Here is a 14,673-nt window from a genome sequence, read left to right as displayed (position 1 = left end):
CTGTACAGTCAAGCAGACTGGCTCTGTTCCGTATTAGCTATGTGACCTTGGGCAAGTCAGCCAACCTTTCTGAGTGCCCACCTTAGAAAGCCATAGGGTTGTGAGAACCCAACAAGATGGAAAAGCATGCAGAGCCTCCTGCAGGGTGCCTGGCACGAGCAATGGATTGTAACTGCCCCGTGGAACGTCAGGGCTGGAATGGTTTGGATGATGACCTAATCCTGGTGTCTCCTTTCACAGGTGGGAAAAACAAGGCCCAGAGAGGGCAAGTGACCTGTTCAAGGTCACATAGCAAACTCTTGGTGACTTGGTTGGGTCTAGTACTCTCAGTTCATATTGAAATCAGAGACGAGAGCCAAGAAACCTGATCTTTCAAGCTGTGCAAAGGTGGAAGAAACTTTTTCAGTGATTCCTCCAGCCAACGGAGCTTTCTTTCTCCATTTAGCAAGGAAAAATTTGGTATTTCTGACCAGAAGAAAATATGACACTTTGAGAAAAGCTAAAAGTAAAACTAAAATCCCAGGTCTTAACAAAAAGACGCTCTTTTAAGGTTTCCCTTTCCCACCTCTCCCTCTCATTGCTAGCCCCCAACTCAAATATTTTGCAATAATAGTAATGCTGAGAGGAAAGAAAAAATAAAAATCTGATGCACTTAACAGATATTTCAGTACAATAATGCATCACAGATGTTCATATCAAACTGTGCACGCATGCATACAATTTCTCTGAGAAGGCTGCTGCGTTTCTGACTTTGGGGTTGGGGATCCCTAACAACCCCGGCTGCCCAGGTTCTGGAATCCCTCCCTTCCTAGTTAGCCCACAGCTGCCCACAGGGATGGAGGAGAGATTTCATCACCTCGCTCCAAAATGATAACAGGACAAATTGGCGGGGTCAGGCGCTCTGGCAGGTGGTGAAGGGTCTGCCGATTAGCGAACCGAGAGGAGACCTGTTTTCTTTTGTTCAGGACTTGCTTCCACAGCCCTCTCGAGGAGCTGAACCCAAGAACAATTTTAAGAGCGGGCCCAGGCTGGTGATGGGGTAGGTACATTTTTGAAACCAGAGATTTGAGGCTGTTTGATCTTCAAACATGGGCTTTGGAGACTGTCAGCGGGCTCCTCGCAGGCCGATGAATGGCTCTCAGGAACTTTTCCTAAAACATAACCTCACACACTTTTCAGCAAATGTTTTCAACCTACCAAAGCAGTCCATTGGTTGAACAGCAGTGTTTCCAGACCTCGAAGAAAGATAGTTTTGTTGTTTTAAGAGAGACAGATTAAAGCCAGGGGCTGTTTAACCAGCGGGTCTGTGTGCTCCCTTCAGCTCTCCGCCAGTTCCTCTGTGGTTGGTACAAAGAGGGTGTTGAGAGTGACAGTGGATCCCCCCGCCTCCCCAGCCTAAAAGAGATATCGAGGCCAGACGGGAGGCCTCTGAACAGAGGGGCCTCCCACAAACCTGCCCCCAAAATGAGATGGGCGGTGAGCGCTGGGGAGCCCGACGCAGATAATATCAGCTCTCGAGGCTGGAAAGGGAAAAGCGACTTCAGAGGGAGAAAGCCGGTACTTTCAGAGGAATCAGTGCTGGGCCAGAGAATGCACAGGATTTTTCCCCATGGAGAAGGAGTCAGGCGTAGTCAGAACCCTGCAGGGCGTGACTAACTGCCCCAATATTCCTGCCACCAGGGCCCTCTGGGTAAGGAGTCCACAATTATGGGAGAGCCAGCAGGAGAACCGACAAACCCGCCTTTCATTTGGCCGGCAAATCAATCTGGCTTCTTACCTCCCTGGGGACAATATTGCATTTCCCCTGGAAAAACAAAAGCTGGAGATCTCCGAAGGGGGATCAGTTTCTACCCTGTTTCCCTGGTGAAGAGCTTGCAACATCTCAGGAGCAGCAAGCAGGTCTGGTTCTGGTGGCAGAGTTTCCAGTCCGGACAATTTACAGGGCTGTCTTCCTACTCAAGGAGCACGTCTTGGGGACCACGCCTCACTTGGGGCATGCACTCAGGCCCCCTCTTGGGACCTCCTTGTAGAAGCCACCATCCCCAACTTCAAGCCCCCATTCTGGGATTGACAGCCCGCTCTTACGGCGCAGATGTGAACTCATTGTTCCCAGAGCCTCAGAGTTGAGTTTGGGGCCAGTGGGTTGTGAATGACCTCTGCCCATGGAGACGAAGCTTTTAATGACATTTTGCTGGATCAGGTCTCTGGCAGCCAGAGACTTTAAACCTCCTAAGCTCCGCCTTTCTCCCTACCCCCACACCCGAGGTTGAGAAATCAGAACAGTCAACCTTCAAGTGAACATATTTCTCTGAAATTATTAACCCCAAAACTATCCTTGCTGATTTTCCCTCAGCCTAGGAAAGCAGTCTGAGGGTCGCCTGGAGCTCTGCAGAGGCCCAGGAAATTCAGCAGTGCTTAACCTCAAACAGCAAGCCAGGGCCACTAGAGACCAGGGGGACCGGGTCTTCCTGCCCCAGCCTCAGGAAGCATGTCTCCCTCTATGCATCCTCCATACAAACACATGGCTGCTGCCTGCATGTGCCCACACTACGGTCTCAGGACAGCCTCCTGGTCTCGAGTCCCCAGGCCCTCAGGGAAAGCCAGATGCAAATTGGCAACTCGCGCTTTTGGTTTTTCATCACTCTGAGGCTCCTGGAGAAATGCTTTCTGCCCAGGCAAGCACAGCAGATGGGGAGTGTCTACCCCCAACAGGTAGCACGGCTGAGATAGAAGCAAAAACCCCCAAACTCTTCCCTCCCAATTCTAGCACGTACCAGTTTGCCCTAGTCACCACACAGGCAGCCCCAAAGAGCCTCTCCCTTTAGGGGAAGGACAGGGCTCTGGCTGCCGGAGGAATACAATCAGAGCAGAGGCGGAAGGCGCGTGGCGGCTGCCAGGCTCTGGTGCGGGGCGCCGCGGGCCTACCTGGGAGAAGTTGAGCCCGTTTAGCGGATGGCACTGCTCCTCCACACGCTCCACGGCCCCGGTGCTCTTCTTCATTTTCTCGGCCTGCTGGGCCAGGTAGAGGTCGAGCACAGGTACGCCCCGGGAGCGCACGTCCGTCTCCGTGAGCGAGTTCACCATGAGCATCACCCACACCGGCCTCTTGCGCTCCCAGTTGCCGGCGATGGCGTTGAACAGGTAGTCGGCGTAAAGCCCCTTGCCGCGCTGCGCAGGCGTCATCCAGGACGGCATCATCAGCTTCACGTAGTCCAGATGGCGCTTCAGGCGCCAGTAGAGCTCGTGGGGCAGCACGTCCTGCAGGTTCTCGCCGTGCGGCAGCAGCTGGCAGCTGGCCAGTGCTGAGATGGTGTAGGGGTCAGTCAGGTCCAGCTCAAAATAGACGCGGGTGCTGGCCTGGAAGGCCGCCTTGGAGTTGTCTGGGATGAAGTCCCAGACGCGGGTGTAGGGGACGTGGATGGTGCCAAACAGGTAGGCCGGGGGGTCACGGCGAATAGTCCACAGGAAGGAGTTCAGGTCCCTCTGCTGCAGGGGGAGAGGTGAAGGAAGGCAGTGAGGCTAAAGGCAGCAGAGTAAACCCAGGTTAGAACAGAGGGGGCAGGTGGAGGTGGGGGTAGAAGGCATAGCCCTCCATAGGGCCATGGGAAAGAGCTAGGGCTTTGGAAGCAGAAAGACCCACTTTCAGATCCTGGCTTTGTCCTGTCTGAGCTGTATGATCTTAAGCACACCGTTTCACTTCCCACAGACTCAGTTTCCCTATCTATAAAATGGGAGCTGAGAGCTGCCACCTCAGGGATTGTTGAGAGAATGAAAAGACACATTCCATGTAAATAAGCCCTAGGGGCAGTGCCAGGTACAGAGGAAGGAGGCAACGAAAGAAGCTCTTTATGATTGGCTCTCGCTGTGAGCACCAAGGACTGCCACACCACCTAAGAATATTCACACTTGGCCAAGACAAACCTTCACTGGTGTTTCATGGGGAAAAAGGGAGAGGGGGACCAAGAGTCCTGCTCTGGCAAGAAAGGAGGAAGTCATATAACTTTTAAATCCAACCATTAGAAGATACATTGCCAAGAGCACTTTGAAAGCAGAACACCTATTAAAAATAGCACACCTATTTAAACAGCTACTTCCCATTCAGCAGGGCGGATACAGTTTTCTTTTTGGAGGGCAAGTCTGGGGTGTCAGCTACTCTGCTCCACCAGCTGAAACCACAGATGAGAAAGTGCTTTAAAACCCACAGGCTAAGTAAAGTCTCAAGGCCCCGGTTTGGAGGGAAAAATTCTACAGAATTAGTCCCATGAAATGTACATGCCTTCCAGGCTCCTCCCCTAAAAAGGTATACCTGGTCCCCAAGTCCAATTCTCTGTCATCACCTAAGCTCTGATGAGGGGTGGGTGTGTGTTGGGAGGGAGGGGTGAAGGAGGTACATGAAGACTTGTGTCATTTCTCCAGATCCAGTTAAGGCTAGGAGTTAAGGGGCACAAGAAAGGGACTATCATTTCTCTCAGGCAAAGTCATTTTCCATCCAGAAGACTCCCCTGGACTGCCCACTGCCGTCAACCACCTGTAAGCTTTAGGTCAACTAACACAATTTTTCTGTCTGATTCTAGCACAAGTGAAGAGTATCTGTCAGGTGAAGGGAACAGTACCTTACTTTACTAACAATCAAAAACTGTAAAGCCCAGCATACTGAAGAGAGATTAGTTCTCAGCACCCAACCAGCCACGGAGCTCCCAGTGTCCGCACAAGTCACGATGGTGGAGGTGCACCTTGCCCAAGGTCAACTAACTCCCAGCTAACTGGGCAGCCAGTGAGAACCCTACCACCTTTTCTTGGTCCCTGGCCTCCAATTCAGGGTTATTTTCAATGCATTAATGTACACTTTGAGGGAGAGATACCGAGGAAAATTGAGATTTCTTAGTTTGGAAGGAAAATTAGGAGAACCAGTAATTACTCAACCCCCAAGGAAATATTAGGCCAGCATGTCCTGGCACTTCCTTTTCCTCTCCTCTGGAATCTTCTCCCTTTTCGTGAGACGGGGGCACTTGGGGCAATGGGTGCTGAGGCCTGGGCTGGAGAGGGAAAGAGAAGTGGGGACTAGCCCCAGGGAGAAAGCCTGCCTCAGGTCAGACTGCGGGGGTGGCCAGAGGAAAGCCTGCTAGGGGATCCGAGCGTGTGAATGAGAGAGGAAGGAGCAGAGAAGAGAAGGGCCAAGAGTGGTAGAAACAAGAGTCAGAAGTGGGCAGAGAAGAACCGGAAGGTAAGGACAGGATAAAAGTAAGAAAGAGGAGGCAAAGAGGGGAAAGGTCCAAGCAGCACCACAAGTCTAGGAGAGCCCGAGAACGTCAGCGTGTGGAGAAGGAGCTGGAGAGGGAGCGCCCCATCTCGGCTCCCGACACGAAGCCGGAGCCCGGGCGGCAGAAGCCAGGGAAGGACTTCCGAGGCAGCGCCCGGCGGGCGGAGGTGGAGCGGGTGGGCCAAGGTGGGTGCGGAAGACGGGACCCCCAAACCAGCGTCCCCACGGGTCTGGAGTGGCCGGGCGGCCAGGAGAGTGGCCGGGCGGGCGCTCGCTCACCGATCCGGGCGGCCGGCACTGTCCTCCGTCCGGGGGCTGCGGGCGGGCGCGGGTGGTGGCGAGAAGGGCGGCGAGCAGCGGCCCCGCCAGGGCGGCGTGCATTCTGCCGGGGCCCGCGGGACGCGGGGGGCCCTCCTGGGCGGCGCCCCCTTAGCTAGGCTGGTAGCCCCCGGCTGGGCACGGAGGTTCCTCTGGAGCGCTGGGCTCCAGACGCGGGATGCCGGGAGCCCTCTGGGGCGTGGCTGGTTGTCCCTGCCGGACCTAGGGGTCCCTCTGGGGCGGGGCTCCGTCTGTTGCAAGAGGGGGACCCTCTGGGGTGGGGTCACCTCACCCGGGCGCGCAGCCTGGTTGGCGGAGCCCCGGGGTTGTGAGAGCGCGCGGAGGTCGTGGAGCGCGCGGAGGTCCAGGAGCTGCGTCGCGGTCCAGGGACGCGCGGAGCTCCTGAGGTAGTACTGGGACCGCGGGCGCGCGGGGCCCCGGGGTTATGCTGGGGACCGAGGGCGCGCAAGGGTCCCAGGGGTGCGCGTTGCTCCAGGGGGCGCGCGGTGGGACAAGTGCGGCGGCCGGCGCGGCGGAGGCGGGGGTCGGGTCCGGGGCGCCCGGCGGCCCCCGAGCAGGGCTCAGAGGGGCGGCGGGCGGCCGCGCGGCCGTTGCCCGGGCTCCGCCATGCTGCTCCGCGGCCGGGAGGGAGGGAGAGAGGAGGGCGGGAGAGCGGCGCGGAGCCGGGCCGGGCGGGGGGCTGGGGCCGCCGGGGCGGGGGGAGGGGAGGACCCGGCGCGGGGGGCGGGGGGCCAGGGCCGCGCCGGGCCGGGCCGGGCCGGGCCGGGCCGGGCCGCAGGGAGTCGGGGCGAGCTCCGTGCCCGGGCGCGGCGAGGCGGGGTCTGATGGGCATGGCAGGCGCTCGCTCGCTCCTCTCCTGCTCCCTTGCTCGCTCCCTCACACACGCGCGGAGGGAGGCGAAGCCCGCAGCAGCCACTTCCCAACTTTCCAAACTTCCCAGCGCAACTTTTTCCTCTCCTCCCCTGCCCGCGCCTCCTCCTCCCCTTCCCCCCCCTTTCCCTCGCCAGTTCCCCGCTGGGCCGCAGCTTCCGCGCACGGCCGCCAGAGGGCGCCCGGGCCGAGGCCCCGCAGGGCCAACCTCAGACCGCTCCGCTGTGGACGCGGACTGGCCCGCCAGTGACAAATTTGAGGAGACGGACCGGCAGGTCCTGGTGGAGTAAAAAGCGAGAGGGGAGAGGGGCAGGAGTGGGCAGGCACTCCCAGACTGGCTGGGAAGGCGGCGCTCAAACGAAACCCAGGGAAGCTGGTATTTACATCTTTGTATCACGACACTGTACCTGACAGCGGCATGCGCTTACTAAGTGTTCTGTGAACACGTTTCATTAAAACAAAACAACAAAGCAGTTTTCCTCAAAATTCCTTGGGACTTGCCATGTAAACAGTCCTCTGCCGTATAGTTCCTTGGACCCACACAGGGTCCTGGTGAGGGCACCCCGGAAGGGTCAGAATTCACATCCCAGTTCCTGAGACCGTAAGAATTAAAAGAGCCCTGAAAACAAGCCTCCTTCTGTTCTGGAGAGGCAAATGAAACTTAGAAAAGGTCATGGGCACCGCTGCTTAGTTCTGTTAAGGAGAGTTCACTGACTTTTCCCATCCTGTCAATGGAGACCGAAGGATGAAGCATTGTCAGAAGCCCACAGCCTAGAGTGGAAGACACAGGGGGACAGATACACAAAGAGGTGATTTAAATATGGACGATGAGTGCCGGGAGACACAGAAGCACAGAGAAATGGGACCAGAGAGGAAGGACTCCTCACACAGCACAGAGGCTCAGGGAAGACTCCCTGGAGTGGTTTTGAAGGGTAAGTCAGGGGTAGCTGAGAAAAGGAGCAGGTGTCAAGGCAGGGAGGTGGGGGTTGCCGGTGCCAGCAGGGCCTGCAAGCAGTTAGGCGTGGCTGGAGCAAAACGCCAGCGGCAGGAGCTGTATCTTCTGGCCAGGCTGGAGACTGTGTGCTTTATGTGTCCTAGGTGATGGGGAATCATTGCAAGATTTGGAGCAGAGGGTGGCTGGAGCCCATCTGTGCTTTCAGGAGGCATGGACTGGAGGGGGCAGGCAGGAGGCAGAGAGGCCAGAGGGGAGACAGGCAGTGAGGGGAGAGGTCCCCGGACCCCCAGCTCAGTGCTCTCCCAGTCCTCCCATCGTGTCTTCAGGCACCAGATTGAGCAGCTGAAGAAGGGCCACTCTAGAAGGCTGGGCTAGAGGGGTCGAAAGGCTTCTGGAGGAACACAGGATCTGGGCCTCTGGAAAGAACATGGAAGGGAAGGAGGGGACACCAGAGACTTTCAGACTGACCCACAGGGGACTGCCATTTCTGCACATCAGGGATGATGAATGTTAGCTAGGTGGTTTCAGCTGCTAGGTGTGAGAGCCACCTCGAATCTCTGCTCTGCACACAGCTGGTGACAGATGCAGATCAGGCCAGAGGGCCTGGATGGGGCAGGAGAGCGGTGTGTCTCCGTGCTTCCCACACACGCAGCTCAGAGAACTGCAGCTGTGACTGAAGAGAAGTCTTTAAAAGAGCCTCCACTCCTCAAGGCTCCAAAACTCCTTACAAAGCCATCACTCCCCATGGTAAGGATGAGGTGAAAACCGTGGGGGAGGGGGAGAATTTAATTCCACTGAGAGGGAGTGTGACGGTCTTCATGGGGAACTGGAAGACACGAGGCAGATAGTGGGTAAGGAAGGACCCGATCGAATTAGAAACTGATCCATGTAATTACAGTGCTGGTGCATGTGACTATGTGTGTGACTTCAAATACTCCAGGGATTTTTCCCTAAAATTATAAATGTCTTGTTGGCTAATTATCATAAGGACCAGCTAGAACTTCCTCCTCATGGCCCTTTCCTATGGCTGTGTGACCAGAGTCCAAACAGCTAACCTTTCTGGGTCTTTCTTGCTTCAGTCAGCTTCCTGTCCTCACTATTTTTCTGAGTCAATGTGTGCAATAGTGTTTTAGAATCTCCACCATTATGGTTAGTGATATTGTTAATGAGATGCAGGACAAATAGTTTTTTCCACTCCTAGCTACATACCCAAGAGAACTGAAAGCATCCATCCACACATAAAGTTGGACACAAAAGTTGACAGTAGCATTAATCAAAATAGTCAAAAAGGAGAATCAATCCAAATGTCCATCAGCTGATGAATGGATTTATAAAATGTGTTACGTTCATATGATGGAATACTGTATAGCCATTAAAAAAGAATGGCTCAGTCTTGAAAAGATTACGCCATGGAAAAGAAGCCAGTCACAAAAGGACATATGCAATATGATTCCGTTTATATTTAATGTCCAGAATTGGCACATATATAGAGGAAGAGAGATGACCAGTGGTTGCTTAGGGCCAGGAGTGGAGAGATTGGGGACCATGGCTAAAGGGGGCTGCTTTTCTTTGGGGGAATAATAAAAATATTATAAAATGATTTTGGTGATGGTGGCCCAACTCAGTGAATGTGCTAAAAAAACCATTGAATTGTGTGGCTTAAATGGGTGAATTTCATGGCTTGTGAATTATATTTCCATAAAGTTGTTACCCCTAAAAAAACCCAAAGAGGTCTGAAGCCCCAGGAGTGGGTGTTCCCCAAGAACGAGGGTTTCTGTATTTTCAGTCTTTTCTCCCACCTGGTGGAGCAAGAGCAGCCCCTGATGAACAGTCTTTAAGTCCTAGAGATTTAAGGGGCTTCTGCTCATGTCTCCCCAAGCAGCGTCAAGTATAGTTCAGCTGCCCTGTTGGGACCTCAGTTGCCCTGTTATCGAGATGAACAGCTTGTGGAGCAGATAACCTTTCAGGTCTTCTGCACCCAACACTAGAGTTCGGAGTTCCCTGGTCACCGCCTGCCCAGGGGCCCGTCTGCAGGATGGGAAGGGGCACAGGGCTCAGGAGGCAGGCAGTGGACTCAGATGACGCCTACCTCCTCTCTGGGGCCACATCCGGCCCACTTTCCTTTTATTGCACTTTAATTAAGTTGTTCAATCAGATGGGGACCAGGAATATGCAGGCTGTAACAGCCAGGGCAGGAACAGAAGCCTTGTAGCGGAACTAAACCAACAAAGTCTGCCTCTTGAGCAGATCCAGGAGCCCCGGTCCTGCTGAAGGGCGTCGCTCAGGCGGGGAGCTGGGGGGCTCCCCTGCTCAGCTGGCCGGCCCAAAGGAGAGGTTTGCTCTGGGTCTGAGGGCTGTCCTCTCGGCTGGCCATTGCCTGGGTCATGGGCCACACTGGTGTTTTCCAGTGGACTTGGCCTGACCTAACTCCCAGCTCCAGTTCCTACCCCAGATGCGCCCAGCTCCCACCCACCCCCAGGTTCTGTCTTCCCCACCCTGGTCTTAGTGGCTTGGAGATTAATCAGTCCTTGATGATTGAAAGACATGAATGCCTTGTGGGGTGAGAGAGAAGGAAAGAGGATTCTAGGACCATATGGAGGTCAGTCGTGCTTAACCCAGTCTAGAGTGATGGAAAGCACCAGAAAAAAAGGTAGACACTGAGATGATTCCAAAAAGGGCATTCCCTCACAACAGTGGGGAAGCAGACACGCCATCACAGAAGAGCAACAGGGGATTAGACTTGCTATACAAGATGGCGTTTGTCACAAACAGAACCTTCTACTAGGGCCAGCCCATTGGGGGAGGAGGACACAGAGGAATCAGCCCAGGATGCTGTCTTCAGGGAGCTTGCCACCCAGAGGAGGAGACAGAGGGACCCCCAAATAGAGTGCTTTGGGAAGCAGATGTGGGGAGGAGAGGGAACAGCAACCTTAGGAGAGAAGAAAGTCAAGCTTAGGAGGAGGTCAGCAAAGGTCTTTGCAGAGAAGGTGATATCTGAGTTGATCTCCAAGGATGAACAGGATTTGGACAGGGAGTATGAGAAAAGGAAGGTCATTTCAGATGGTGGGAACAGCGTTTGCAAAGACAGTAAGCATTTGGCCTGCTGGGAGCATCGTAAACGATGATGGGGGAACTAGAAAGTGAGAACTATCAGGGCAGGTTGGAAATAAGATAGCACCAGGAGGGGCCTGCGAGACCTTGGAAGGCCCTGCATCTTGCAGTGCGTTCAGAGGATACAGTCGTTACCTTGCTGTCCATGCACTGGGCTGGTTAAGAGTGGCTCACGTGTTAGGTTCCGGATGAGTTGTGTTCACAGCCTGTTGTGTGCAGCTGTTAGTGATATAAGGAGCATTGACTCTGTTAACTCACAAGTACTTACTGGGTCCCCATGTGTACTGTAGTGTGTAGGCGTGAAGGAACACAGCCCTGACCTCTGGCTCCTTGCAATTCTTGAACAAGACAACAAATATTCAGGTGACCAGTTAAAATGCACTTCTGTGCCAGGTGAGTAACGTAGTATTGTTAAAGTCCAGAAGTCAAGGAGAGTTGGAAGGTCAAGGACATTCACCCAGGAGGAGTGGGATTTGAATGAGGCTGTGAAGGAAAGTGGGATTTAACTAGATGGAAAGAGCCTTGCTTGCATCTCCATTGAGGGGAGTGATGAGAGCGAAGGGGTAGAGGTAGGGCAGGGAAAGGACATTCTGGCTGAAGAAGAAGGGTGATTCTGAGAAGGGGCTGGAGTGGGGGCTGGCGTGGCACAGCTGTGGTGCTGGCAAGCGAAGGAGGAAAAGGAGCTGGGGATAGTTGTAGACCTACTCTGTGACAGACTCTTTATCTAAAGCATCTCAGCAATGCTGTGGGACAGGTATTTTTACTCCCATTTTAAAGATAAGGAAACTGAGTCTTAGAGCAGACACATGATGTACTTAAGCCACATAGCTGATAATTAGAAGGACTGTCTGGTTCTTTCTACTGAACCACTTTCTTCCTTTAAGACACCGCTGAGAAGGTAGTGCAGGTTGTGTGGACCAGACTGGGTGTGTCTTGTGAACACACACATACAGTCGCTGGGGGACACCTTCACAGCGCATGTGCACATCCTGGGCTGTCTAATTAGGACGAAACTAATTAGGACCAGGGGACGTTTGTCATTTAGGAGACGTTTGCCTTTTACTTTAACCCAAGCTCTGTGAGGCTCTGTTCCTCTGTTTAGGCTTCAATAGAAGTACGGAAAGGGAAAAAAGAAATGTGATGCTTGAAACAAAATACCCCATCGAGCTGACCACTAAATAGCACTTAGACCCCAAGTATACACACAGCTGCTTTATGTAATGAAGGCTGTGGACCATGTTCCTGGATATAAAATAACAAACCACATATAACGTTTTACACTGCTGTGTAATTAGCACGGATCTGTGAGTGTTTGAGCCGACCAGGGCGAGGGGAGGGGAGCTGGGGCCTCCAGCACAGCGAGGTGGAGGGGAGAGCATGCGCTGCTGGGCCAGAAAGGTGGGAATTTGAATCCTTGCTCCCCACTTTGTAGCCATAAGGCCTTGGGCAACTTATTTAAATTCTGGAAACTTCCACTTTCATATCTGTCAATAGGAGTAAAAGTATATGCCTGATAGCACATGGTTTTGCCCTTTCTGCCCCGACAGGAACATTTGGCAACATCTGAAGACATTTTGGGTTGTCATAACTGGGAAAGTGCTGCTGGCATCTTAGCGGGAAGAGATTGGGATGCTGTTAAACATCCTGCAAAGCACGGGACGGTTCCTACAACAAAGAATTACCTTACCCAAAATACCAATTGTACTGAGATTGAGAAATCCTGTCTTACAGAGTTGCTGTTTCAAGGATATAATCATTACTAACTTTAAAAAAAAAAAATAGAGGCACTGGGGATTAAACCCAGGACCTCATGCATGCTAAGCACATGCTTTACCACTGAGCTATACCCACCCCTGCTAATCACTTCTAACTTTTATTGATTATCTACTGTGTGTTCAGCACTGTTCTATACTTAAAAAAAAATTTTTTTTTATTGAAGTGTAGTTGATTTACAATGTTAGCTTCAGGTGTAGAGCAAAGTGATTCAGTTACACATATACATACATACATATTTTCTTTTCAGATTCTTTTCCATTATATGTTATTACAAGAAATTGAACATAGTTCCCTGTGCTGTCCAGTAGGTCCTTGTTGTTTATCTCTATCACTTTATTTAAATGTGTTGCCTCTTACCTGTTCATGGTAAATAGATGAAGGAGGTACTGTTATTACCCTCATTTTACAAATAAGGAAACTGGGGCCCCAAACTTGCCCAAAGTCACCCAGCCAGTCAGTGATGGAGCCAGGTGTGAACTAAGGCGGGCTGACTCCAGAGGCTGCCACATGCTGCAGGGAACTCACATGCCTGCTTCAGTGCCTGAAGTTGGCGATGGTGACTTCTCTAAAGAGGGCGAGAGGACTGGCTCATTCATTAATGCCACATGTATGTACTGAATCAATGCTTGATGCTAAAGAATTGGTGAACAAGATAGGCAGGGATCTGCTCACACAGACCTTCTTTTCTCGTTCAAGAAGGAAAATAATAAAGCAGTAAGCTTACTGATGGAGATCATGGAAGTGACGAGAGTGTCCTGTAGATGCTAAGGAGCCTGCCAGGAGACTCTCTGCGGGAAGAACATTCCCAGCAGAGGGACCAGCCCGGGCAAAATCGGGAGGGAGGGAGGGAGGGGGCCACCTTGGTGTGTCAGGACACAGAGAAAATTCCAGCAAAGCCTGACCATAGGGCATGAAGGAGAAAATCCTAAGAGATCACAGTAGAGAGATAGGAGGGGCCACGTGAAGTAAGAATTTGAAGGTCAAAGTAAGGAGTTGGAATTCCAGCTATCCTGAGGAGCCGCAGGAGGGTTTTAAAGAAGAATAATGCAATCTGATGAACATACTTAAAAGCTGGTTCAGACTTTGGTATGGAGGTTGATGAGGTGGCAAATGAGGATTTGCAGGAGCCCAGCAAGGGCACTAGAGCAGTCGTCCGGTGAGGATGGCAGCGGTTCCTCCCGGGGTGGTTGCGGTGAAACTGGAGGAAAGTGAGCGGGTTTGGTTCACACAGAGTTAGAGCCAGTAGTGAGTAGTGTGTGGTGGATGCGATGGCGGGGGAGCGGGAGAGAGGAATCAAGGATAACTCTGAGGCTTGTGTCTTGAGTAGCTGGCTGCATTCACTAAGATGGGGAGAGCTGAGGAAGGAGCAGAGTTCTGAGGGAGTTGAGGGGAGGGGAGGTACCCAGAGTCCAGCGTTAGGTCACGTTAAGTATAAGCTGCCTACTGGGGTCCGAGTGGAGGTGTTAAGCAAACAGCTCACAAATGAGCCTGGGGCTCAGGGGCTCAATCGGGGCAGGGAAGGATACATTTAGGCTCCGTTGCACAGAGACGTTATCTAAAGCCAAGGGCCTATCTGAGAGAGGAAGACGAGGAAGGCTTTGGGCTACGCCCAGGGGACCTAATCACAGATTTGACCACAGAGGGTTTGACAGACACCCTTTCAGAGGACCCTGGGGGATGAAGCTCAGGGAAATGAGTTGAGAACAGAGAGGGAGGAGAGGAAGTGGACATGGTCAGCTCAGGCAGCTCCTTCTCAAACTACTGTGGGAAAGAAATGGAGTGGTGTCAGAGCATGGGGTCCACAGAGAGACTTAAAATCACGGTCTTGCAGTGTTTGTGTGCCGATGCAAAGGACCCAGCAGGGAGGAAGGAACTGATGATCCCAGAGCCAGAGGGGTTCTCTGGAGGAGCCCCAGAGAAGTGCTAGAGAAAGCAAGAGGCCCGCCATGCAGAGACAGTAGAGGCGCCCATCCTTGTTCGCACATTTCATCTGTTATTACAGAACGGCAGGCAGCAAGCATGTGAATGCGGACGGTAGTTGAGAAAGCTGTGCTGACATAATTATCTCTACTTTCTCAGAGAGGAACATCAGCGTTCTGACCTGGGCCACTGGTCAGCCCCTAAACCCGACCACGCAACCAGAATGAGCTCTGGCCCATTGACTGGGTATTCCATCCCTTCCAACCGTCTCCCTTTGTTCATAAGGAGTGACCATGGATGACTCAATGTAACCCATCTCTGCAGCTGAAAAGACATCTTGAAGCCAAGTGAGGTTCAGCAGCACAAGGTCAACAGAGGAGGCTGTCTCCAAGACAGCTGCCTTCAGAGGAGAGGCTTGTTAAGATTAGAGCCATTTGTGGGG

The 14,673-nt window shown here is 52.9% G+C and overlaps 1 protein-coding gene and 1 long non-coding RNA gene across 2 annotated transcripts in view; one reads left to right on the top strand and one right to left on the bottom strand.

Annotated features, from left to right (window-relative positions):
- TRABD2B (TraB domain containing 2B) overlaps positions 1–5,984 on the bottom strand; it is a 213,150-nt gene extending 207,166 nt beyond the window's left edge. The window contains exons 1-2 of the mRNA XM_072974495.1: positions 5,540–5,984; positions 2,926–3,486 (exon numbers count right to left, since the gene is read on the bottom strand). Of these exons, the coding sequence (XP_072830596.1) occupies positions 2,926–3,486; positions 5,540–5,641 (663 nt within the window). The 5' untranslated portion in view covers positions 5,642–5,984. The remainder of the gene's footprint in view (positions 1–2,925; positions 3,487–5,539) is intronic.
- LOC107033204 (uncharacterized) overlaps positions 5,009–14,673 on the top strand; it is a 33,675-nt gene continuing 24,010 nt past the window's right edge. Inside the window, exon 1 of the long non-coding RNA XR_012079127.1 lies at positions 5,009–5,224. This is a non-coding gene — a long non-coding RNA (uncharacterized lncRNA). The remainder of the gene's footprint in view (positions 5,225–14,673) is intronic.

Source organism: Vicugna pacos, chromosome 13 (assembly GCF_048564905.1).
Source record: "Vicugna pacos chromosome 13, VicPac4, whole genome shotgun sequence".
Taxonomy (NCBI): domain Eukaryota; kingdom Metazoa; phylum Chordata; class Mammalia; order Artiodactyla; family Camelidae; genus Vicugna; species Vicugna pacos.
The sequence above is the reverse complement of the archived record's forward strand: the minus strand, read 5'-3'. Positions and strand labels throughout refer to the sequence as shown.